This window comes from Molothrus aeneus, chromosome 16 (assembly GCF_037042795.1).
Source record: "Molothrus aeneus isolate 106 chromosome 16, BPBGC_Maene_1.0, whole genome shotgun sequence".
Taxonomy (NCBI): domain Eukaryota; kingdom Metazoa; phylum Chordata; class Aves; order Passeriformes; family Icteridae; genus Molothrus; species Molothrus aeneus.
Window position 1 is genome coordinate 6,785,454 of NC_089661.1, and position 26,593 is coordinate 6,812,046.

The window sequence follows — 26,593 nt, forward strand, 5'->3', positions numbered from 1 at the left end:
AGAGAGAAAGGAATTAATTGCCCACTAGATGTCCCTATGCTGCTGCTGAAGTCTGGCACATTCCTACAGCTGCTGAATCCTAAACCCCCACAAACTGCTTCAGATTTGTCTTTATTCCTTCTCATGTGTTTCAGAAGGAAGAAGATCCTATGCAATGCCCTCATAGTGCAACCTGAACAGTCTACACAGTTAGTTAGAACTTAAAGAAATTTTGGAATTTAGCATTCATCTTCAGATGTGTTAAACTCTGGTAAGAAGATCTTTTCTGTTCTCTCTTTACAGTCTTATTTCTGTTTCTATTTATAGCAGTGACCTCTCAGAGTATGTTTTTATTAGGGCATCTTCTAATTTATATTGCTTAACTAAACCTCTTCACCTATACACTGAAATTGTCATGAGGAAATTACTGCTCCTGTGTTTAAATCTGCCTGAGCTGAAAAACCTCACAGCTTACCCAAGGTGTCACAGTGAGGGACCATTACAATGTGTCTGAAATTCCTCCTCTTCTAATTCTCTGGGAAAGAAATGTCAGTTCTGGAACATATGCATATGAGGATCAAATATTTCAGTCCAGGAGAGCTGTGTATGACAACTTTGACAACCTTATTCTAACCAATTAGGAGGAAAGGACGGTTTCCATTGGTTCAAATTACCAGGCATATTCTCAACAGTAACAGTTCACAAGTTATGCATTACAGTAATGCACAGGACTGGACAAATCCCTCTTATCTTTTACCTTCAAGTCATCCAAGCTTGAAGGTAGAGGACCTGGTTTCCTGCTAGGAACATTACTGCTCTGTCTTGGTGAGCTGGCAGCTGATGCTGGTGTACTGTTGTTCAGGGTATTCAGTGGTGAATTCCCATTGTTGCTCTGTTTGTCATTCAGTGGCCTTCAAGTAATAGGAAAAAGAGGGACAAGAATGTCAATGCTAAATATATTATGTTTTCAAATCAAGAGGCTGTGATTCTGAATCTCATGTCTGTGAAGATAATGAACAAATTAACTTTTTTTACAAATCCATGCTTAACCTAACACATTACTGTTAAGTATTTTCAGTAAAAACAGACAGGAAAACAGAGAGTAGTGTGTTGCTATTTTGGTTTGGTTTTGCAGTTAAGCATACCAATTTATGCTTCATAGTTTTGATTATTGTCATGGTATCTCCAAAGAACACTATGGACTGCAAACTCTATTTACATCACCAGCCAGGATAATTAGTCAGTTTTTTTCTGGCATCAGTAACCACCCCCCAGTACTGAACTCTGTGATGCAACCCTTCCATAGATGTCCAATGTTCACACACAGTATGGACTGACAAAAAGCAGTTCACTTTGAAGAGGATGCATTTTTATCAGCTGTACTCAAGAATCTCGTATAAGGATTCTGAAGTAATTGTAAAAAATTAAAAATGCCACCATTTACACTAGGTATCATAAGTCAGCTCTTTTATTTTGTTCAGCTGATTTATGAAGAAATGTTTCTGAAATGTCAGTAAATGGAACATAAGAAGCGTGGGCAAGCAGGCAGAAACATCGCCAGCCCAAATGTTAGGATACATGGTAATTATAAATACAACCACAGATGGTAGCTTTAACTTTTCTAGCCTCACTTGCTGAAGAAAAAGAACTCAGTGAAAACTCATTTTAAAAAAACAGCTGAAAGTCAGTTAGAATTTAGGCTCGTGTGACTGTGGCATGCTACACTTTAAGCACTTCTAGGAACAGATTGGTCTTAGATGATGAGAATGAAACTCTGCAGATAGTCAACTTCTTGTTTTGTTATGGGATGCTGGCAACTCTTTAAACATTTATTTTTTTGACTGTTTCTACCTATAAATCAGTGAGTGTACTTCTCACGGGTAAAAGTGCTGAAGATCAGTACTAATGAGGAACTCATATAAGCATTAGAGATGAGGCTATAGACAACAGACAGATCTTATCAAATCTAAAAACACTGATATGTCTTATTTGTAAATTCAAGAATGTGGCTTGTGAATTCGATGTAAAATAATAAACCCACAGGAATAGTGCATGTCTTTGTTAAAGACATGGTCTGCAAGCTTCTCTCCTGCCTACCTATCTCACATTTGAGTGAAAATGGTGTCAAAACTTTCTTGATTTTGAAGAAATGCTTTTGAGTTTCAGATATGCATTTGGTCAGAAAAAAACATCTGACAGGTAAGAAGTTCTGTTTTCATGTCACATAAAAATAACTAGGACCACCTCAAGGCTTCTCAGACCTCAGGGTTATTTTCACAAGAGAACAACCTCACCACCTGTTAAATAAGGCAAATAATACCCACAGTGATGCATAATAGCACTTAAAAGTTTTCTTGGGTTCCAGCTGTCTCTTTAATGTTTGCAAACCACGTTTAGTGCTAAAGCCTAAGCCTATAACTGATGTATATGTTTTTTCTTAAAAGGACACAAACAATGCTTCACATACTTCAGCAGTGCAGGTAGAATTGTCTGGTAGTTGTAGTGTTGTTGCTGTTGGCTCAGGATCTGCAGCTGCAAAAACAGTTGCTGCTGTTGTAGCAGACGAGCATAGTTGGAGTCCATCTGTGGCTCATTTTTCTCACCTTTCTGATCAGGTGGAATATACTGATGATACTTCAATTTTTTCACCCTTGGCTTAGGTTCTTTACATTTCTTGCTCCGATGTTTATCATTTGGGTTCTTTGGGTGGCTTTGCTGTTTATGGATGGAAAAGATTGAAACAAAACCACAAAAGATGTCACTTAAAGCAGTTATGCATGGCTCAGAGATGCAGCATACCAGAGCACTTTTACTGTAGAGAGCTGCTGAAAACAATTGTCCTTGAAAACATCCCCAAAGGAACCATCCTTGGAAGGTTAACATACTCCAGCTGGCTTATCCCCTGCACATGTAGGGGTCATCAAATCACAGTTTGTGAATGGCTTTTTAAAGGTGGCACAGCTAAGGGATTCTACTAGTCATGACCTGTCATTGCAAAGGGGCATTCTTCTTAGCAGCTAAGTTCAGGCCACTTAGCAGTTTGTGGAAGTAAAAGCCAGCATTCTAAATTCCATCTGTAAACATCTGAGGTACTCAGGTCTAGAGTGAAAGCATGGACAGGCACTCCTATAAATTACAGGCAGCAACATCTTCATTAGCAATGCTCAAGTGGTTAAAACTATCTTCCTTTACAAGCTCTTTGAAATTATTCTGAGAGGAAAATTGAAGGCAGTTACCTAATCATACAGAAGGTATCAAAGCAGAAATGCTGTGTTGATCCATGCCTGTTCACTACACAGATAGCCTCTTTTGGGGCACATCTGAATTAAGATCCTGCATTAAGTAAGCTGGTACATATCCAGTGATTTCAAAGGATATAGCCAAATTTATATTAGAAAATGAGTGCCAGAGGTCATCCTGGTACATTTAACTGAGTTAATTTCACTCAGGTAGGTAAGTAGAAGTCTACATAAATATATTCATTAACACAGCTGAAGACAGTGAAATTACTGAAATAAAACATTATGGACATCTAAAAGAAATCCCTCTCTAACTGTATTTGAAAGGGTTTTCAATGCTGCTGGCTAAGTCAGTGCAGAAAAGAGAATTGAGTATGTTTTGATCTCCAACAAGGATACAGTAACTTCTCCCTCACAATGCATTCTGCTTATACATTAAACCAACTAAGAAAAGAATTGTGGAAAAGGAGCAGTGTGGTTCACCACTTTGGTTACAGGTAGACTATGAATGCAGTGACTCTCTTTCTATTCAGCTATCCTCCATATAAAACTAGATTAGAAGGCAGATAGAAGGTAGAAACTCTGTATTGCAAAAACCTATTGTCCTTATTTCTTAAAAACTTCCATAGCAATGTAATGTACAATTCTGCCCGAAAACTTTTGTCAACTGTACTGTAAGGACCTCTTGGAATAATGAGCTGGTCTCTGGGCTACTGGCTGACCTTAGCACACAAAAACTTTGAGTCACCAGCCCAGAATGCTCCCCTGAACAGCAACAGCAGTTGTTCTTAGCTACAGACACTGTAAGGTTACTTGTGCAGTTTTCCATTAAACACAGCCCTGTGTGTTTAGCACACAGATGAAGAACGTTGTCCTCAGGGGCCACAGTTGCAGGTACCCACCTTCACTAAGGTTGGCCCAGGCTTTGCTGCAGATACAGTGGTTGTGGTCAGGGTGGCTGCAGCAGTGGAACGAGTCACGTGCTGTTCGATTGTAGAGGGAGTTTTGAGGAATTCAGGAACTGGAGAGGTTAAAGGTGGATACTAGTATTAAAAAAAATATAAGGAAAAAGAGAAACATTAAAAACATCGACCGCCTGAGTAACTGAAAAAATGTGAAAAAGTTAAGACAATTGACTATCACATCAAATTCCCAAAATACTTTTTCGGAGGAATGGTGAAAACAGAACTCCTGTACGTGTGTAAAAGGGCACATTTTGGCACACTTCAAACACAGTAAATAAAATAAAATGGTTTCTTACTTTGACTTCTTAGTTATCTAAGAAAATACTGCTTTATTACTATAAAATTGAGGCCTTCAGTATTTTTTGTTTGTGAAGTCAGATTTCTGTGTATACAAGGAGAATCTCAGCACCCAAACAAGTACTGTCAGAAAAGCATTGCTTTGCTAAAGGTCAACCTTCAACAGGCAAACAAACTTCTTGCTTCAGAATGATCACGCAGCAGGACAGAAGGTGTATTTTCACCCTTCCTATGGCATTTTCACAGAACCCCACCTCTGACTGTGCCAGGAGGTGCATTTCTTCTGTATCTTATGCCAGCAGAAGTGTAAACCCAAACTTTGCTCATCTTAAATTTGTTATACCAATTTTTATTGTGCTGAAACTGGTTTCTGATTTTAGGTCTTAAAGAAACCTTATTATTTCCTTCTGATGGTGGTGAATATCCCTCTGATGGAATATAGACTCTACATAAACAGATCTCAGTCCTTGTGCTCCCAGATATACAAAGAAATCTTTATTCTTTTCTCAGAAACAGATTTTTCATTCTCTGATTATCTTCCTGTAACAGTTAACTGTGTTAACAGTTTTCATTAGTCTTTCTTGGATATAAGTAACTGAAAATGTACAGGATATTCCACCTAGAGTCTCACTGTATCCTTACAGTGGCGTTAGCACTTCTACTGGAATCACCTCTTCTGCCAGGCTTGCACTTTTACAGAGGATGTCCACAGTAGCTCCCTGACTCCACTGCTGAACACTGCACCCCAGCTCTCTTCCTCCTCAGTTTTCTCTTGAGTCAAGAGTCCCCAGGTTTCCACATTTCTTTGTCATGGGAAAGAGGGGCATTGTGTATTTTTCATTCCAAGAACTGTTCATTCTATTGGAATTGCATTTCTCTCCTAAAAGCCAAATCAATCAGTTCTTTTTGCATAATAACGATCCAACTGTGTGCTGACTACGCCTTCCTACTTTGTTAGGTGACCTGTTCTTACGTCAAGGTTGTTACCGTAACATGAAACCAGAACGTCCCAGGTACCTCCCATAGAGCACTGGTACCAGCTTCCTTTCAGCCCAGGACTTCTCTCTTTCTGTCTCATTTCTGGTAATCTCCATCCTCATTCTCCAAGTGTTTAATATCCTCCAGTAATAAATCCAGCCAGATGACATCAGTTGCACTTCCATTGTTTAAGAAAGCAATTAGATCACCTAGTACAATGCTCCTTTTATAAAAGCCCCTTCTTTATATTCCTATCAGTAAACATCCTTTTTCTTCCAAATTAATTCCAAGACTTGCATCATAATTAAGTCTGACAGGTACTTTCTGTTTCATTTCTTCCTGTACCTTTCCTGTATTTTTCTATGAGATTGTACCACAAAGGACTTAACTTGGTACACATTTTGCAACTCTATGTCCTGGTTCTTTTGTATTTCTGGGATAGCAGTTCCCAAGGTGCCAGTCTGCATGAACAAAGCTCTCTGACTTTTGCTCACAATTAATTTGTAAGAAATTTCCATTTTATCTTCATGTCTCATTTAGACATCCCGCTGTGTTCCCAACCATCAGCTGCCAAGAGGCAACTGTAGCTGCCTTCCCACAACCCAGTAAACTGAATAGTGGGTTTGATCCCTGTGTCTTGCAGCCACACAGAAGAACAGCTCCTGATGCTTGCTTTATTAAATAGCAGATTTACCATGCCCTCCCTGTCACTGAAACACTGTGCACGTGCCTGGCCTGGGATCCTGTCAGCTTATGGTGGCAGGCTAAAGATACAAATGTCTCTATTTTTATTTCCAAGTTTCCAAGTATTTGCTCTGGAAAGCATCTGGTATCTACACAGTGTCTGTTATTTGCTGGACTTGCACAACAAAAAAAAAGCACCTCCAAAACCCCAAATTACCTCTTTTCACATTGCGTGAAAATCATGGTGTTAAACATTTTCCTCTTGCCAGAGAGTAAATTATTTCTCCTTACACTAGTCATTATCCTAACCTACACACAAAGCTTTTTACAGACTTCCCAATTTTACCTGTACGTGTTAGATGAGGCAATGAACCGTGCACTTCATTTATTTTTAAATTCAAAAACTTAGATTTAACAGGTCTTGACTTCTTCACTTGATTACTTCATAAACTAGTCATTATTTAATTTGAACAGATCCCTATTTCCAAATAATATGCTTTCTGTACCTTTCCTGCTGGATGCCAACAAGAATCTAGCAGGTCAACAAGCTACAGAGAATATATTAGGGAAACAGTCATTCTCTGCTATCAAGCAAACTTCTTCAGCTGTTTTGAAGGTAACTATTTAATATCTTCTGAATTGTGAATACCCCAATTTGATCTGTTTAGAGTATGACTAAAATGCCTAATCCTTACCAGATGCAAGTACACTGGGGTAAAGCAAGTTTTAGGTCATCAGTCAGCAAGAGCTGAAGGTTCTCAAAATTATGTTACATCCTCTAATGTCTGGAAATGTGCGGAGGAGGAAGCCTTTAAAAGAACTCTGCCTGCACTCTGCTTTATTCAAAACTTTCTTTGTATTCTTTGTATTTACTTTGTTGTAATAAAATTTAAAATTTATCCGAGGAAATTAAAAGAATAAAGGAGACATTCCCAGACATGTCTCCTGTAAAGACCTGCTGTGCTGTTATTCTTTAATTCAAAAGGAACAACAAGGTGAGCATCTGTTTTATTCTGCAGAAGAACAACTTCTCATTTTAGATGTGTGCACACAAGTGGCTGTAATGTGATATGAAATCCATAAGCAAAGGCTTAAAGTTTTTTCTGAAGCACTTTTTCAGTCAAGTTCAAGTGCCTTACTTTTTGTTTCTGCAATCACACATCTCTCTTATGCTTCCTACTTGAAAAGCTTTTGGCATGTATTGTTTTGAGTATTTTTATTTAACTCTCCATTAGGAACCTAATTCCTTACTCAGGAATCTAATTTCATGTGGTTTCTTTTCAGTTTATTCAACACAAATTATGTTCTTTCAATGTGAAACCCAACTCATATCTTAATCTGTATGTTAGGGAACAATGAAATAAAATGGATGTGCTGTACTTTGCATCCAGCATTGTTTCTGTATATGAACTTTAAAATACTTTTTCCATCTCCTGTGATAATAAGAAAATCAAGGAGAGTAACACCAGATCCTGAACCACTCAGCTGTCAAGTGTCCATGGTCATAAAGACAACATAGACTTTGGAGCATTAACAAGAGCTATCTCTTTTTTACTTGTTTAACAGTTGACTTTACATTACTTTCTGCAGTAAGGAGCAAATCCACAGCTCTCTAAATCCTCACACATTTAGATGCTCTGCTATAAGGATAACATTTTATCTGCCACAACAGTTACTTTCCTTTCTTTGTAAGTACCTTGAGGAAATACTAAAAACCTCAGAAAAATCAACATAACTGTTATTTTGATTTCTTAAATAGTAAATTCCTTAGGCAGTATTTTAATAATATAGGAAAGAATATTTAAATCATGCAGGAAACCTTTTTTGTGGACTTTTCTGGAGGTAACGGAACTGACATCAACTCTTGTTGTTTCAGTAAAGTTTAATTCTAAATGAGTTCAAGACCTTGCCCAGAAGGAAGACAGACATTAAGTAATCAATAACAGCTGGAGTAAACCATAGCCATGACCTTTTAAACAACTTCTGGGAAAGCTGCAGATCTTGTCATAATGAATTTCAGGGAATTTATGGCTTCACTGCAGCCTATGGGAATTTCATCACTGCCACCAGCTAAGCCAGGGTTCTACTCTGTACACCGCCAAGCAGAAAAGAGTCCCAGACAGCCCTTTGTAGCAGCAGATGTATTCATTCTGTTTGAAACCATGCCCCACTTCTACAGTGCCAGCCCAAAAACCATACTGTGAAGATCTTAACATTTAAAAACTGTACCTGTGTTGATGTAGCAGCATTTGGGGTTATTGGTGAGGGTGAGTCACTTGGTTTTGGCTCACCAGGGGAAGCTGCTGAACCCTGGGATTCTTGGCTGGCTGGTTGATCTGGTGATAAAGCATCACTGCTGTCTTCATCAAATGAAAAATCATCCAAAGCTTGAGGGTAATTCTCTTGTCCAACTGCTAAAATGTTTACACAGAAAGAAACAATGTTTTTTTTAATTGCACAAATTGAATTTAGACATTTATGGCAGAATTAGCTAATTGCTGGAAAATGATCAGTTTTCAGCAGTCTAAACATATGGTACCTAATATTTATTGTGTTTTTAATATGAGAGACATATTAAATCATATTCAAGGAATCAATAAAACCAAGTGTGGAGCAGAAGTGGTTTTAGTAAGAGATTAAAAGGTACGTTCAACAGATGTGGAGTGCACACAGACACCTATGATAGGCTGAGAAATGGCTACAGATGTTTGATTATTTGTAACGATTTTTACTTTTAAAAATGTATTGTCAAAGTTTCATGTAAAAATAGGACTACTTTATTTAAATGATAACAAAGTTTAGGTCTCAGAAGCTGAAAGAGTAAGTAGTAATAAACTTAGCATGTGTTATCTTCTAGTGAACTTTACCCTCAAGAGTTAAATTATTTATTTTCCACAATGCCACATAGATCACAAACAGAAGCTGTGGGACTTCTACTTGCCTATAATGGCTTCTTTAACACTGGAGTCTACAGGAAGAATATTTTTTTCTACCAGTTCCATAGGGCCAGGTCTCTGAGCAATCTTCTCATTCAGATCATCTGCCAAGCGAGCTCTCTTCAGTTTCATCTGAGTGGCCTGTAGTGAAGGCTCTGCAAAGGTCTCTAAAAGGATATATTGATTCAAATATTCTGTTCCACTTGTTCCCCAATTTCATGACAAACAACACTGTCTTGTCTTTGCAAGAACCATTCCACTTGTATCAAAAGCAGCCAGGTATAACAGATAACAGGATAACAGTCACATTTATTAAAGGTTCTTTAGGGCCAGAGGAGAGCACAAGGCTGTCAAGGTCATTTTAGGGCATGAGTAGAAACTGAAATAGAAACACTCCATGTACAGATCTGATACTATAATTACCATTATAGATCAAGAACAATATGCAAGAGCAAACAAATAAATACACTGCTGGGAATACCTTCACTGCCATAGATGTATCTGTTAATACACAGATTTAGAATACAGGCACTGTAGGAGCAGAGAAATAGAGCAGATAAACCTTTAGAACTAATTGCCATCAAGTGCCATTCAGGGAGACAAGTGAGAGCAGAAGCAAGGCCCTGCAGTGAGCAGCCTGAGCAGAGCTCCAGGCGGACACTGTGAGCACGTACCCTCCAGGATGTGCATTCTGACCAGCTCCGAGCGGTCCGGCCTGCTCCGGATCTTGTGCTTCAAGAAATTTTCAGTCTTAAAAGAAAGGAGGAAACACCATTAGCTACTGTTCACTTAAAAACTCAAAGCAGTTTGACAAATCAGCCACGTCCAATCAATGAATAGTTGCAGTTTCATTCAGATGGGGGGGCAGCACTGTCAAAACACAGGCAGTAGAGGGGTTCCTCCTGCTTTGTTCTGTTTTCCTAGCAGTTAAGCAGGGCTGATGGATTTCCAACTTCTTCAAACAAGATGGGAATTTTTCTGGATTTGATCCCACACCAGCACATAATCACAATAGTATAGACTTGCCATAGAAAAAAACTGCAGAAGCATAATTTCCCCAAGTATCCAATCCTTAACTGGAGGTTAACATTCCCCCACGTTTTAACCCCCATAAGTTTAATCCCCACTGATCTGTGAAGGCTCAGAGAAGTTCCTCTCAGATTTGATATTTTATTTTAACAAATTCTCCCAAAATAAAAGCACACATTATTACTGTAATGGTAAGAATTTTTCCATGTACTCAGAGAATTTAGTATCACAAAAAACTGACTCTCCATTTCCAGATGTTAATCACAAGTTTACACAAAGTGGTTTACCCTGGCTCGCTCCAGGCTCTTTATCTGCTCATGGAATGCAGCTGGACTTTTCAAAGCTGTGAAGGGAGAGTAAGAGTTAAACAGACAGGAAGTAATTTTCTAAAGAAATATGTTAACCAGAATGTGTGTATGAGTGTTAACACCACCTCAGAGATGTGTTTGCAGGATTACATTTGATTTGTGCTAGTTGTATCCACCTATATTTAGCAGAGATAAGCAATGCTCCCTTTATAGAATACCTGGAATATTTAACAGATTATTAGCATGTAATGGTTAACTTTTTCGGTATCTACAGAGGTGTTTGTTTAGTTATCAAAACTGTCCCACAGTGGAAATTTTGTGAGGTAAGGTTTAGAATGCCAAAATGCCAATTTAATTTAATTTATTCCACTGAATTTTCTGGCTGTCCATACCTCATACTTGCTGTTATTAGAGAGAACTGGACCTTCCCTTAAGAACTATGTGTTGATTTAAAAATGATATAGAAAAATGTAGAGGCCTTAAATATTCATCTTAGAAAAAAGAATGATGTCTAGCTACTAAATAACCAAAAAAGAGTAAAAAAACCACTGTTAACCTAGCAATAGCATAAATTGTAGAGTGCTCCATCTCAGTGCTATCCACTTTGAGATCCTCCATCCTGTGCACTTTTGGCAACCTTTATCATTCTACTCTTTAAAAACTGCTGGTTTTATTAATAATGCCAACTCATTTAAGTAATTCAGTTTATTTAGTATATCAGTCATAATTATTTAAGTAGAGAAAATAAAAGCAGAATCAGACTAGGTCTACAAATCCTTGCATTTTTGTCACAATGGCTATTTTAACTGAAACATGACACACTTGAATTCACTGAAGCACAGTGAATTCACTACATGCTCACTTAGGTTATCAAAAGGATCCCACAAGTCTTTTCAAATGCTAAAGTTATTTTAATGATCTCACAGAAATGCTTATCTTCATCATTTTCTATATTCAATTCATAATTAACACTAGAGAAATACAAATTACTAGGTGTAAGTCTTACGTGGCATGATGCCCTGGTCCACCAGCTGTTCTCGTGTCCGTCTCTGCTGCAGCCTCAGCTGAAGTACTGACAAAAGAAAGCATTGATTCCTGTGTGAGCACAGTCTCCTCATCAAGTGCAAGCCCCCATTCCAATGATACCAAGTACTGCAACCCTAGAAATACCTTTCTGCTGTGTATTCAGCCCTGACAGTAACCCCCCACGAGCCATCCCAGGAACTGCTGCTGTTAACAGTTCCCAGGGGTGACTTCAGCCCCACTTCCACTGGAGTTTGCTCTCAGTCTCATCTCTGATGCCAGGACTGTATTTCCCATGTGCATCCACTTTTCCCACCAGTCAGGCCTCATGAGGAGTGTTGAGCTTACATCAAGAAAACAGTGAGGTAGAGTTTAAACCATAAACTGGAGCCCATAATGATTACAGAGCCTTACTGCATGTCCTAAGCCAATCTTACATGACTTCACTGGGCTGAAATAGAAATGAACTGTGCAGAGCATTTTAGAAGAAAAGGTCTGTGTTAGTCTTGCTGATAGTTTCTTCTTAAGGTTTTTTTTAATATAAACTCTGATTGTACATTAAATAAACCTTGCTGAAACACAAGAAACTGAAGAGAAGCAGAATTTTATCTGCCTTATTTAAAAACAAAAAAGTGTTACAATCAGGAACACACCTTATTCTCTCTCTGAACATCAGAAAATGTTGGTTTTTTTGACTATGTGTTATCATAATTACTTAAAGGACAGAATAAATCCAGTACTGTCAAATGCAGAAAAACAGCTTATAAAGCTTGTAATGAAATGTAAATTCTTACATTTCATTACATTTAATAAAACGTTTCTCACACATTTCTGTGTGTCAACCAATGTGACATATATTAAATGCTACACCAGAAACCACAAAGCCTGGGGGAAGAGGTAGACATAAAAGTTTTTTATACTTTTAAAGATTATGGCTTTTTGTTGCCAGGGGGAAAAACAAGGGGGAAAAAAAGTTGTTTCTTTCTTCTACCCCTCCCTTCCCCTTGTTACTATATCAATTTATCATAGTGCTTCATTATCTCTTTGACACATATAGCTACTACCCCAAAGTGAAATTTCATCCTCTGAACAAGGGACAGTTAAGAGACAAAGTATAAATCACATTAAAGATGTGATATTTACATGCTGAAATTCCGAAACGAGAGCTTATTATGGGTGTATGATTATGGTATGCTGTTCCTATTGTATTTCACAAGGAAGCAAAACAAGCTAATGCATTGTCCAAAACATCAAAATGAATGTAATTTCTAAAAAATTAAGCTAAGGACAAAGTTCATTGTTTCCAGAATTTAAAAGGAACCAGCTTATTTCCTGTTCTGCAGTACAGGAAGGATATTCCTCTGGCTAAAGCATTAAGACCGGGAATAGCAAGTCCTGAAAACAAGGACATTATTTTCTTGTATCACACAAACACTGAGAGTTCAAATACAAACATTTCAGGGCTGTGGCACAGCAGATCTGGTCAGACTTTACAATTTTCTTTTACAATTTTTTCTTCACTAAGCTTTCTCATAAAGCCCATTTTGTAGGTGGAGCTGGTTCAGCTGTAACTACCTAAGCATTGCAGGGACGTGCTTTCAATATTAGTAATCACAAGTGGGAAAGAACATTATTACTGAATATATTATACTGAACATTATTTCTAAATATAAATGATTGGAAGCCCTGCTGTGTAGTTTAGGAAGGTATCTATGATTTGTGGCTTCATTTATGGTCAGATATTTGGCTTCAGCTTTACAGAAAGACTAAAAACTGAGCCATATCCTAAACAATGTACAGTGTAAAGAGGGAACATACAGTGGGACTAGAGCAAAAGGGAGAGAACAGTAAGAATGTGCCTGCACATAAACCTGATGTGCTCATGTGTGAAGCTTTAGCATTTTTTAAGAAAAACATGAAACAAACCTTTTTGTCTCTCATAACATAACTTGTCTGCCCATCATCTGTTCATCTACACTGGGCACTACAAAGCAATAAGGAAAGATTTTGAAGTTGTCCCATCTGTATCTGGACAAGTCATAGAAACAGTGAGAAAATTAGAGATATAGAAGATATAGAACATGTAGTTATTCACTTACTAGATAAATATCATGAACTTATATATTACATAATAAGGAAAGGACAGCCTGTAGCATGACTAATAGGAAAGCACTGCAGGGGAATGCTAAAGAAGAGATGACTCACAGTTAGAAAGATGGTATAAGATAATAACTGAAGATTTTGACTTGACCAGAGCAAGGAGGTTAAACAGAAACCAAGCTGGATGAAAACCAGATGTTTGCTTTTGCAATCAACTCCAAAACTAACGTTGAAAAAGTGTTTCATAGCTACACTTTTTAAAAAGATAAATATTGAGAGTCAAATGCATTATTAAATAGAAAATTTTCAAATAGAAAGCAATCTTGAATAAAACCCCTAAATATATTATTTTTTAGAGTTGGAAAGCTGTAAAGGTTTTGCTTTTCCAAAGCAAATCCATCAGAAAAAAGCCAATATTGATAACTCTATAAAAAAAATACAAGGATCTAGAGGATCTAAAATACTTTCTGCCCCTACAGTGACACAAAGTAAAAATCAGAGCTGTTTATAAGGAAGAAACAGAAACACCTGTCTGTGAGTTGCAAAACTTCACACAGTCAGAGGACACCTGGGTTACAGGTCAGGGTGTCAGAGCAGGAGGTCACAGCACAGTCAGGAGTGACCCTTCATTGTCTCTGCAGGTACAGACAGATGTGTCTCTTTATACGAGAGGGGAAGCTGGTGAGGGTATGAAGGAAGGGAACAGCAGTGAGGTCTGGGAAAAGCTCAGGAGGAAGTGGGGACTCACAAGAACAGCCAGCCCGGCAGGAGGATGGGAGTCATGGAAACTGAATCACACGTTTTCAATAAGGAAAATATAATGAAATTATCTTCAGAGACAAGGATGAGCCATATGAGAATTCCACTTATGGCAAAGAATTGCTCATTTATTTCTGTGAGAAACTATCTAGAACAGAACACAGGTTGGTTTAAATCTAATGTAATTAAAGCTAATACAGACTTTACTTATCATATATATGGAAATCCATAGAGCAAGAGATTTCTAGAACAGTCAGTAACACACAAAGTGATAAATCTAGTAAAGTTGGATTGAGATAAGACACAGCCTAAAAAAAAAAAACAAACAAAAAAAAACCCCAAAAAAACCCCCCAAAAAAATCTAAAAACCACTGAAGCATTACCCAAATACAACATATATATATATATACACACATACATATATATATATGATATATGCATATATATTTTTTATTCTTGTTCTAGTGTGGGTCAGGGTTTGGATTTCTTTTCCTTCTTTTGTTTTTCCCCCTCCCCTTTATTTTAAAGAAACGTTTACAGACAAACCATCATGGAATGTGGGGAAGGGAGAACTTGAAAGACAGGAGGTGGAGGTACTACAAAACAAAGTCGCCCTTGGAATGGTGTTTACTCAAACATTGTGTTTTACAGATGGTTCTTATCAGAATAAATCCATTCAGCTTGCTGCCAGATAGTTTACCTTTCACTTTTACACTTTGAAAATCAGGAAGTTACCTACATAACATCTAAAATCATAAGTGATCTCCAAAATGAAGGCACAACATTAACAAATATTTACATATGTTGAAAAACTAATTATGTTGTTAATGCTGTTCCTCCTATTTAAAGTACACGTGTAAAAGAAGGGCAGTGTTAACACCACTGGCAAATGCAGTTGTTAAAAGACAGTACAAATATTTTGCACTTCACGTTATCTGGCAGGAATCCTCCTTCACACCACTGCAACTCTAAAAATTGTCTGTGAACTGCTTCTGAATAAAAGCCATGCACAGAGAGGTCAGACCAATTCCTGCTTTGACGGAGGGACAAGGGAGGATATTCTTTTTTGCTTTCAACTAAGCATATGATTTTAACACTTGAACACCAGGTGGAGAGATTCCAAAGTTTCCATGTCTTTTCTTAAGTCAATAAAATGATCATTAAAGCTTGAATAGCTTATTTCATACTTACTGACAAAACAAAAAAGCATAATCCCTCCCCACAGTAAGAACATCTGGTTATCTGACTCTCAGAGTCAGCAGAAGTCTTGTGACTGCACTGGAGGGAGAGTGTTTAGCCAGCACAAAAGCTGAGTGCCAGAGGCTGGTGCTCCACTCCAGCTCCTTCCAGTGTCAGCACTCCAGGGAATCAACACTTCTGACCAGGGAATGGAGAGGATGGTGCAGAAAGGGGAGCTCATCCATTAACCAATGCACTTGGGTATGTGGAAGTGTATTCCTGTAAAGGATCAACTTCTATAAAGCCAATGAATGCCCTGTTGTCACACCAGGAGTCCTGCTCTGGTTTACACACAATGTGCCCCAAAGGGGCAGAGACTGAGGATAACCAGAACCAGCAGCTCCTCAATCTCCTGCTGAAGGCTCCAGGGGGTGGGAGCAGAAGTGCCACCAACAGGCACTTGAGGAGACACAGCACGTCCTGTACACCTTGGAAAGGCAGCAAACAGAGCGCTCTGGGCATGTTTTACTTGCTGTGAGTGGCAGAAGGAGTGAAATAATGTGTATTATTAAATCACCCACAACAAACAGCTTTTATCAGAGCTAAGCAAGTGATTCCTGTTACGGATCTGTAATGTGTATCCTATAGAAGAGCAGTCTCAAAGTAGTACTACATAATCACAAGCACTGGAATGTAAAGAGGCCAAAAATAAATCAATAGTTGTCCTGCAGGAGCAATGCTATCTACACTGATTGACAAGCTTTCACCACTGCTTCTTGCCTTGAAAAAAACCAGAACACATATTGTGCACAGTTCCAGCAGTTCCAGCACTAATAATTCCACATCTAACGTAGTTCATTACATAGCCCATTACATAGCCTATTAATTTAAGATCAAATTTTAATCTTTTTATAGAAGGTACTATGAAACAGCAAATAGTTGTTGTCATTTCCCAATTACACAGCTGAAACAAACATTTAGCCGTGGACACAGGGTCCAGAAGACACCACACAGTCCTTTCAAATGGCAGCAAGAAGAAAAACAACACATCGAGATTTTTTTAATGTTCTGTATGTAATCATCTCATTATTCTCCTGAAGTTAAAATCCAACAGATATTACCTATTTAAACACTTAAAACTGCAAGTGGAAACGAGAAAATGTAATGTCCAACATTCCTCCATAACCCCTTGGAAATTTCCAAGAGCGGCAGAAACTCCAGCGCAGGCTGCTAGGCTGGCTGCCATGGAAACCGACAGGGCTGGAACCGCGGCCGCTTCCTTTCAATGCAAAGCTGGTACTGAAAGCCTCCATTTCCTCCTGCCAGCTGCCAACAGCTTTTGTGCAGCCGGTGCCCCCTGGAGGCTGGGGCACAGCGGGCAGAGGCTCCCGGCAGAGGCTGCAGTGGCACCGGCACTGCGGGGGACACAGAGGTGTCCCCTGGGCTGAAGCAGCTGTACCCTTAAGGCAAGGGTGTCACCAGCGTGTGGCACTGCACAGAGCAGGGAATTCCACCGGGAGTGATCCCAGCATCACCTCTGCCCTGGAATTGTGACACAGCCTCACACGGCAGCAGCTCCAGAGCCGCAGAACCTGAGCACCGAGTGCTCTCTGGGCATCCTGCACTGCTGCCCTGCACCCCAAACCCCATCTGCTCACATCCTACAGCACCGAGTGCTCTCTGGGCATCCTGCACTGCTGCCCTGCACCCCAAACCCCATCTGCTCACATCCTACAGCACCGAGTGCTCCCTGGGCATCCTGCACTGCTGCCCTGCACCCCAAACCCCATCTGCTCACATCCTACAGCACCGAGTGCTCTCTGGGCATCCTGCACTGCTGCCCTGCACCCCAAACCCCATCTGCTCACATCCTAAAGTCTGGATTTTCTACACACCCTAACTTTATGCTAGGTTAGTCTTCCAGAAATAGGTTTTGCTTTCTCCTGAGCTTTCTCCCTCAGCTCTATGTTGAGGTATTGTACTCTATATATTAAAAAATGGTTAATTTTTCCCACTAATATTTGTTCTGCAAATAAAAAAATAGTAGAAAGTATATTTTGTGTATTAAGTAAAAGAAAGAGCAGGTGATATGCAAGATACATAATTCAGGAAGGTTATGGAATATGGTAGTTTGCACATGGTATTACACATTCCACCAGTCCAAAGTCAGAAATTTGGTAATATAATGTTAACTTCATATATATGGCATGTCAAAGAAGGAGAGGTGAGAAAACCATGAAAATAGCTACTTTTAATTTGTTGGAAATTATTCTAAGTAAGTTGTATGGAATTTTAAGATAAAATGCATTTTAAATTGTGGTACTTGTTCCCCATCAGCCTGAAGATGGTAATAACAGCATTTTAAAACAAAAATAATTTATCACAAATTCATCTTGTAAAAAGTATCAGACATCATCTAACCATGGGTGAATGCCTTCAAAACTTCCATGTATGCCAGGACTTAATTTTAAAAAGGAGCTATTTTATTTAGTTATCTTGCTTTCATTAAAAAAAAAAAAAACCCTTACTGGCTTGTTATATAATTTTAATGTTCTTTTTTTCCATTATTGTATAAGTGATTTTTCTGCTAAGACTATATCCAAAATAATTAAGAAAAGCTGAAGCAGCTCTTTTGCATATTCATTTTTGAACAATTATTCAGTCATACTTCCATTTCAGCTTAGAAATGTACTGTGTAAATGTAAAGTACATGAGAGGAGACTCCTGAGGGCCATTTCAGATCATCTCTCCAGAATTCTGGAGGGGAGCCCTGCAGGACGTCCAGATCTCTCAAATGACACCACAGTGATTTAAAGCTTTTGTCTGCAGCCAGTGCTGATGCTCAGATGAGTGCTTCCAGCAGTTCCAGCATCCACTGAAAGCAGAAAATGAAAACCTAGATGGCAAAGAGAGCTGCATGTAAACTCAACGTTTCAAACAAACATATGAACTATAACAATATCATTAGCTGAGAGGCTTAAATGACTAAGATATAGGACAATCTGTATTGTATCCTACTGCTATGGAACATGTTGCTTAGAAACCAGCCAGAATATACACAAGCCTTCAAACAAATTACTGGGATGTCTGCTGGGATGAATATATATATATATATATATGCATGGATATGTAAAAAGCAAAATCTATACTTTTCATGATTCTGTTTACATCTTTAAAATGAGAAAAATCATTATCATGTTGGGTGAGAAGTCTTAACAAACTAAAGCTTATATTACCATTTTCTGTAAAATTGCATAACTTCAGTATATTAAAAATAACATTTTCTAAATCTGCAAGTATTACTCTGCTAAGTGCAGACCTCTGATTTTTTAAAAAATAATCTGCATTTCCTCAAATACTACTATTAGCCAAAAAATGTACTGTGAAGGGACTCATGAAACTTGAGTTTAAATTCTACATCTATTACAGCTTCCTTTGTGATAATTTGGAGTGTATTACATAGAATGATGACAGATGATTTCCAGCCAAGCCCCCTCCATTCATTGTCCATGCTATTCCTAGGCACAGCAAACAAAACGCACACCCAAGCAGATTCTCCACCTCAGGAGAGTACACAGCAATTCAAAGCAGAGCAAGGTGGATTGCACTGAGCTGCCTGCTTGCAAACGGGGGTGTGAGCAATGGTACTGAGTCACCTCTGCTGCAGACAGCTCCAGACTCTGCAGATGCTCAGTGGGTGAGTCCAGCTGATCACAGAGATGGAGAAGTTGCTGCATTAGGGAGGACCCTGCACTGGAGGCTGAGGCTCCCACGTGTTGTGGTGGATGTGACAGGAAAGAAGAATCCCCCAGCAGAGCAGCAAGCAGACAGTGGTTTCATAACTCAATATGATCTAACACAGGATTACCAATGAAAAGCCAATGGTCTGTGCCTCCCTCCACCCCCAGCTGCTTCTGCTGCTTTCACAGTGCAGAGGTGCCTCCTGTCAGGTCTGTGCTCTGGCACCTTGAAAGAAATGCTCTTCAGCAATAGCCACTGACTTTGGGCTCCTAATGCCAACAGGAGAAAGAGGCTGGCAGTAAGCAGAGTAGGGCTGGATGGGAATACCCCTGGCTCTTGGCAGCAGCACTCCTAATCCTTCTATAAAAACTTCAAGAAATTTTATAGTTGCCATAGCAAGTTTTTTAAAAGCTCTTCTTGGTTAGCCACTATCGTCTTCTAATTGTATACAGATTACATACAAAATCAAATTAGTACATAGTAGTCTTGGTTTATTGAAGTAGTTAAGCATGTGTTTATTATAATGGTATTCCAATATATTTATTATTAATTTAAGTGCTACACTGAAGAAGAAAATTCTGTGGAGTAAGTGCTGATTTACTTTTATGACATACAATTATCCCATGACATTAAAGAGACTGTTTATGGTGGTAGAATTTAGCACAGCCCTGCAGGATCACTACACAGAATTTATAGTGCTTCCTTTATTAACAAAGGAATAACATTTTTTTCACCAGTATTTTTCTAATTATCTGTGTCTCAAGAAACATACCTGATGGATTACCACTGATAAGGGGTCATAAAAACACCTCTAAACACCAGATAACCCAACTCAGAGCTTTTTCTTTATAAAAACCAACCAACCCAAATAAACCAAGAGAATAATCTTTATCATGCCAGAGCAGGAGAGCAGAAGAGGTCGAGAGTATCAGCAATACTCAACATGCCAGCAATAGCAGGAAGTCTGTTGAATAAACAATTCTCATGCAACATGGATTTGATTGCAAGGGATGAGGGGAAGAAATCCTTCCTGACTACACCTGGTAATCTGTTACTCAGGCAGCACAAAGACAATTCCAGTGCACACCTGAGAAATCCACTCATTGCACCCTGTATCCTGTTTCCAGCACTTGCCAGTCTCCAGTTCCTCACAAACCAGTAAATTGAAAATGCATTACAAATCCCGGAAAGAAATTGTGTTTCAAGGTGGAAATAAAATTTCCTTCCTGGCTAGTTTTTCTAAATTAGAGTAGCCTGCAGGCAACTGGTAACTCTGAAACTCAGATATGATATGAAAAATATGGTGCAAACAAACTGGGATTCAGCCTCCTTTTAAATCCCACCTAATCACCAGACTGATCTGTTTCACCAGTTTAATACTGTGTCTTCAGGAGTTCTGTACAGTCATGCAGCTCATCCATCTTTATACTGAAACAATTCAGGGTATAAAACAAGATTTCCTCAGCTCTCTCCAGTGCTGTTGGGAAACCTTTCAATCTGCAGTCCAGGTATACTCCCAGGTCCTAACACATGCACTGTTTGATGGCACTGAATATTCCTTAGTAACTGTATGCATATTTAAGGCTTTTCACTTGAATTTTCCAAATGTTTTGGTTGCTTACTTGACAGTGCTACAAGATGCTGCAGGAGGTAGAGTCAATGGTACAGGAATTTCTGAAAAAGCTGTTTAGTTAGCACTGTATGACTGACCTCAGAGACAGAAAATATATTTGTTCCTTGCTCATACAAAAGGTAATTTTTATCAGACAGATAAAAGTAAGAACTTTTTTCACAAAAAAGGCAACAGGCAACAATAGTATCTGAGCTGTTTACAAGAAGTAAGTAGGATAATTAAAAGGATTTCCTCCCATATGCTACAGGGTGCTATAATGTGTATCAATAGCCTAAGGAAAGAAAAAAGTTCAGCTTTGCAATCTAAACTGCTAATGTCCTTAATATTAATTTGCTGAAGACAGTGTTATTGGTTTTGCTTCCATCAAAAATTCCTTTTCTTATAAAGAAATACTAAGTAAAAAAAATTTGCACCTTGCAGTTCTCTTAAGGTACTCATTGCTGAAATAAGCACTGCACTATCTCAGGATTTTTACATTTACTAAACCTGTGCAAAGTAGCTTATGAAACAAAGGCACTTTTTGAATTGGATCTCTACATAATTACATTTTAATTTTTGCAAGTTTTCTAATTCATATATCGTATTTTTAAGTATTTTTGTGTCCTAAGGAAGAAACGTTTGAGAATTCACCTGGCAAAACCAGCCACATCATTTTAAGGAGGAAGAAAGGAGGAGAAAAGAGGAGGGCAAAAAAAACAGACACAGAATGGCACAAGCTAATTTAGAAGATACTGTTCTGTAAAATAAGTTGTCCTACAATTTATGTTTTTAAAAAAGTAAAATCTGTTACCTGTAGTATTATTTAAATAGGATTAAACTAACAACTGCAACTGAATTTTTAAAAATCTATAAAATGTCTGAACTACGTATTTCATAACAAACTGGAAATGTGAAGCTCTGTTTTAGTCCCACTAGATGTAAAGCAAGAAGATTTGGAGTGTTTTCAATAATTCATTCTATATACAACAAGAAAGAAAATTATTGTTTTTCTAAGCTTTAGAAGGAGGAAAGGCTGGAAGAGGAGATCCTGTAGTCAATCAAACTCTCAAGAAGAGGTTCATTATTTTAATCATTACATTGCCAAACTTGGGAGAGATAAAAGAATAAGATAGATTACTGGGGAAAGTGAAAATGGAGAACAGGTACTAAAACTCAGAAAAGGAAGCAAAGATAGTGATTATGGAAAACATATCTTCTTGTATGCAGTGAATAATTTAAGCTCTCAAATATTAATGAATTTAGACTGGCAGAGTATCCCATAATTGCAGGTTTTTTGCTACTCTGACAGACCATCATTACTGTAATGTACATTCTTTCATCCACTTTCTCCATAACTGACATGCTTGAAGAGGCCTGAAGATAATCAGTACTGTGGTTACTCATCAGCCCACCTACAGTACCCACCCTGCTGGCTTTGCCATGTTTTTCGGCACTTGATTTTTTGGTAGCTTACCCCAGATAGGTTTTGTTTCTTTCCTACATCACTGCCCACCCCTCTGACCCTCCTGGCTCCCTTCTCTGTCGCTGCTGTCCCCAGAGCCTCAGCAGCAGCAGGGCTTTAACTGGGCTGCTCTGAGCTGGGAGGCAAAACCACCCCGAGCCAGAGGCACTGCTGGCCCTTTCTTTCATCACTGTCTCCCAGTCAGGACTTCCCTGCCACAAAGGAGGCAAAACTGTTCTGCTCTCAGCCACTGCCACAGGCAGCAACCCTCAACCTCTCAGTACCTTCCCAACCTCTCAGTACCTTCCTGATCACCAACACACCTTCAGGACCAGAACACTGCACAAAGATCAGGGCTTTCTCTAGCTCAAACTTAAAGCTAAGTAATGGGGGCATTAAACTAACCTGTCAGGTACTGAATTTAATGCTGAATATGGGCTATCTTTTTGCCAAATTTAAACACTATTAAGGTCCAAATTTAAAAAAGAAATTAACAAAACCCCCAAACAAACCCAGCATTTAAATTCTGAAAAAGGCAGGATCTCATATAGAACTCTTCCCACCACACCAAGGGAGAAATCTCTGAATCACCAGACAATCCAGAGATATCTGGAGGAAAAGCCAAAGCAGAGTGCTGTGAAAGGAAAGCAGGAATTTTGTCTACTACAAACACAGTTTGTGTCCTATTGATTAAGCAGCTGGAGTTGAGCCCAGAGCTGCAAGAGCCTGGTGTGTTACTCCCCCTGTGCCAGACGGCCCTGGGCAGGGCTGGCAGCCGCCCTCCAGAGGTCTCTGCCTTCTCCTCCTTCACCCCGGCCAGCGGGAAGAGCCCTGTCCGCAGAAGTAACAACATTTCCCTGTCTCAGCAGCATTACTGCCTCAGCCTAACAGAGATTACTTTAAATGAATCCCGTATAGTTCTACTTGTCAGCTTTGAATGATATTCCAAATATTCTCAAACTACTGCTATTTTAAAAACTAATGCCCGTGCATTTTATCAATTTAACGCCCAGCTGAAATCTAATAATTTAAAAAGACATAATGTGGTTTGAAAAGCACACTTCTCAAAACCAGAATCAAATTTAATTTAAAGTATGAGGGGAGAACAGAATTCCAAAGAAAGAAAAGAGCTGAGAAAAGCACTGTTGCAAATGAGGTAACAATATGTCTAATACTAAAGGTGTGTGGGGTTTTATTTTGACATGCCATATTTAATGATGTTTATTTCGTTAAATGTATTTCAATAGAGACATTTTGAAGCACTTTGTGCAATATTTACAGGACAATTTCAGAGTCCTTCATTAATTCAGCACTAAATAATACCCTGAAAAGACTACCTGATTGCTCATTTTTCTTCATACTACAATTGCTATCAAGCTATCATCATCGTTATTTTACTAGTCTCAAGTAAAATATAAATTCAGCTTTTAGAGTTTTTTTTTTTTTTCAGAGGGAAAACAATACCTCATTTAATGTACAAAAACTCTTTCTGACCTACAGAATTACATCAGGCATGCTGGTGAACTGAATGTGCCCAGGACTTCTGCATTCTCTGTCTCCCAAGCAGCAAGTGACTGACCTTCCTTGAGACTTTTCTGGCTGCTCCCCTCAAGGCATTCCTTCTCCTTCAGTGGCTTAAGATCTCCTGCAGGTAAGATCTCGGAAAAGCCCTGCTGCTGTTTCTTGGAGCTATCGATCATGGTGGGAATCCTTTAGAATGGCAACATCCAGCACCGAAAAAGCGCAGGCCGCGGTGGGCAGCGGTGCAGCGCGCTCCGCACGGGGCCCGCCGCGGGCTCCTACGGCAGCAGCAGCCCGGGCACCGCCGCGCCGCCCATGGCGCTGCCCCGGCTCGGCTCGGCTCGGCTCAGCCCACCGTGGTTCGGCTCAGCCCGGCCAGCTTCGGCTCGGCTCGGCTCGGCTCAGCCCACCCTGGTTCGGCTCAGCCCGGCCAGCTTCGGCTCGGCTCGGCTCGGCTCAGCCCACCCTGGTTCGGCTCAGTCCGGCCAGGTTCGGTTCGGTTCGGCTCGGCTCGGCTCGGCTCGGCTCGGCTCGGCTCGGCTCGGCTCGGCCCAGCCCGGCTCGGCTCAGCCCAGCCCGGCTCGGCTCAGTTGGCTGTGGCCGCTCCGAGCCCGCAGCCCGCTCTCAGCGCGGGCACCGAGCATGTGAAGCCGAACTCCCAAAGCCCGCCTCTCCTCCCAGGCAGACACTCCTCCTGTGCCTGGAGTTACGCTCGCTTCCTCTGCACATTGGTGTTCAATGTGCAGCTCGGTGGTCAATCATCTGACAAAGAATGAGTCAAGCGGTTAAAAATAAATCCAGCAGTTGCTGGAGAGCATTCGCTGATACCTAAGACAAACTACTGCTGAGGTCCCTCTCCCTTTCCCCCCTTCCTTTTCCCTGCCCCCACTCCTCAGAACACTGCTGCAGGCAGCAGAAATATTTCATCTTTGCCTGACCGGCACATTCATTACTCATTAAGTTTCACCCGTAAACAAAGCTGCACAGCGGCATTTGAAAATGTTATAGTTATGTTAAGGAACCTTCGCACCCATCAACCCCAGGACTGGTTCCAGAGACATGTACCTAGCAGAGGTAACTGGGAAAACCAGTGATTATTTCCATGCCATTCCTGCAGTATGAGAGCCTCTGTTCCTTGTTGTAAAAATCTAAGCCCCGAATATTTTATTATTTTCCTTTTTGCATTAGTTACACATCTCATTATTCCCAACAGTTCCAGGAGTATTTCCTCCCACAGCTTCTGATCTGCCAGTCTCTGCAGCATATCCCATTTATCTTACATGAGTCATCAACTTCAGTGTCAACCTGGAAGATTTCAGGGAAATGGATCCCCTCTAATTACCTGGCATTGGCCATAAGGGAACAGCAGACAAGTCTGCATTTCATTTCCTGTACTTAGAGAAAAGAAACTATACATAATGTTTAAGAGTCTCTACATGTCAACTAGGAATTCTGGCAGGTGTATTTTCCCTTCCCTTTGGCCTAAAAATGCTATCATTGCACACATTTTCCACACCTCTACTTTGTATTTTAAATCCTTCAACCTGAAATTATAAAGGATATCTCCATTCAGATAAAATGTTTCACTTCCATAGAATCAGATTTGAAAATACCTACATAGATTGAGATACAGAATTTTTAGAAGTGGAAACTAGGAAAAAACCCCCATCTTTTCCTCTTTGGATCTTTCTACAAGACAGCCACTGAGCACTGACTGTTCACCTTGACTCCCAGTGCAAGTGACACCACGGGCTGTGAAGCTGCCTGGCCCAGCAAGATTTGGAAGCCTCTCCCTGTTTGCCTGCTGCTGGGAGAAGGAGACCTAGATCTGCTCAGAACTGCACCCTCCAAGGAGGAGTGAGCTCACCAGGCTTTAGCAACCTCTTGACATGTAAGGAGCTGACAATAACAGGCAAAAAACTCTTTGCAGCATGAATGATTTGAGGCCACTCTCCCAGCCTAAAAATCAGTTGTCTGCACATCATTTGTATAAAAATTATCAGCTTAAATTATGTTCTGCTTAAATACAAGTTACAGACTATTCCAATACATTTGCTTTTGCAGTGATTTTTACTGAAAACAAGGAAAAAATACTGTGGAAAAGCTCCTTCATAAATCAAATTAACTTCCTCAGTGCCTGCAGCTGAACACTTACTGTGCATAAGAAACAAAACTACTGTTGAGAAACTCCACACATTCAGAAAATAAAAACAGACAAGCAGAATACAAACACAGACTACTTAAACACACATTAAACTCTGACACAGTCAATAAACAGAATATTACACACTTACTGATATAACAGATTATAACTCCACATTTTTCTTGTACCATTTTGTATGTACTCCACATTTCTATCTTGTAAGAGAGAAGTTAATTGTTTGGATTGATAAATTATATTCTAACAGTGTAACAATATATAACAGCATAAATTATTTTATGAAAAGGGTACAGTGCACTTCATACACTCTGATTTCCCAATGATTCAGAAAACAGTATTTTGAAATTAAAAAATTCCATGCCCTAATGAGGAAGTGTGTAATTAAAGATGCCAGAGGAGGACATTTTTCTTCAAACACCATATTTCTGAAGGAAGTTCTATCCATTCCTATCCCTTTACAGTGCTTTATATAAATTGAGAGTGCCCAGTGCTCAGGTGAAAGCTGACCACAGTAACAGCAGCTGGGTGGGAGCAGTTCAAGCCTTCAGGAGCATTTCTCTTGTTCAAAAAGTTGATCTTAGGCAGGAGTTGGTGCTATCCACTCCTCCCCCTTTCCAAGG

At 39.5% G+C, this 26,593-nt stretch overlaps 1 protein-coding gene across 4 annotated transcripts in view; it reads right to left on the reverse strand.

Annotated features, from left to right (window-relative positions):
* MRTFB (myocardin related transcription factor B) overlaps positions 1 to 26,593 on the reverse strand; it is a 67,220-nt gene that overhangs the window by 15,325 nt on the left and 25,302 nt on the right. For 3 of the 4 annotated variants that reach the window (XM_066560526.1, XM_066560528.1, XM_066560525.1), the window contains 8 exons: positions 11,422 to 11,487; positions 10,395 to 10,450; positions 9,753 to 9,828; positions 9,084 to 9,245; positions 8,372 to 8,556; positions 4,121 to 4,261; positions 2,447 to 2,694; positions 737 to 890 (listed from right to left, as the gene is read on the reverse strand). In XM_066560526.1, the coding sequence (XP_066416623.1) occupies positions 737 to 890; positions 2,447 to 2,694; positions 4,121 to 4,261; positions 8,372 to 8,556; positions 9,084 to 9,245; positions 9,753 to 9,828; positions 10,395 to 10,450; positions 11,422 to 11,487 (1,088 nt within the window). Of the gene's footprint in view, positions 1 to 736; positions 891 to 2,446; positions 2,695 to 4,120; positions 4,262 to 8,371; positions 8,557 to 9,083; positions 9,246 to 9,752; positions 9,829 to 10,394; positions 10,451 to 11,421; positions 11,488 to 23,870; positions 24,069 to 26,593 lie in introns of those variants that run through there. The other variant, XM_066560527.1, reaches the window with a different exon arrangement.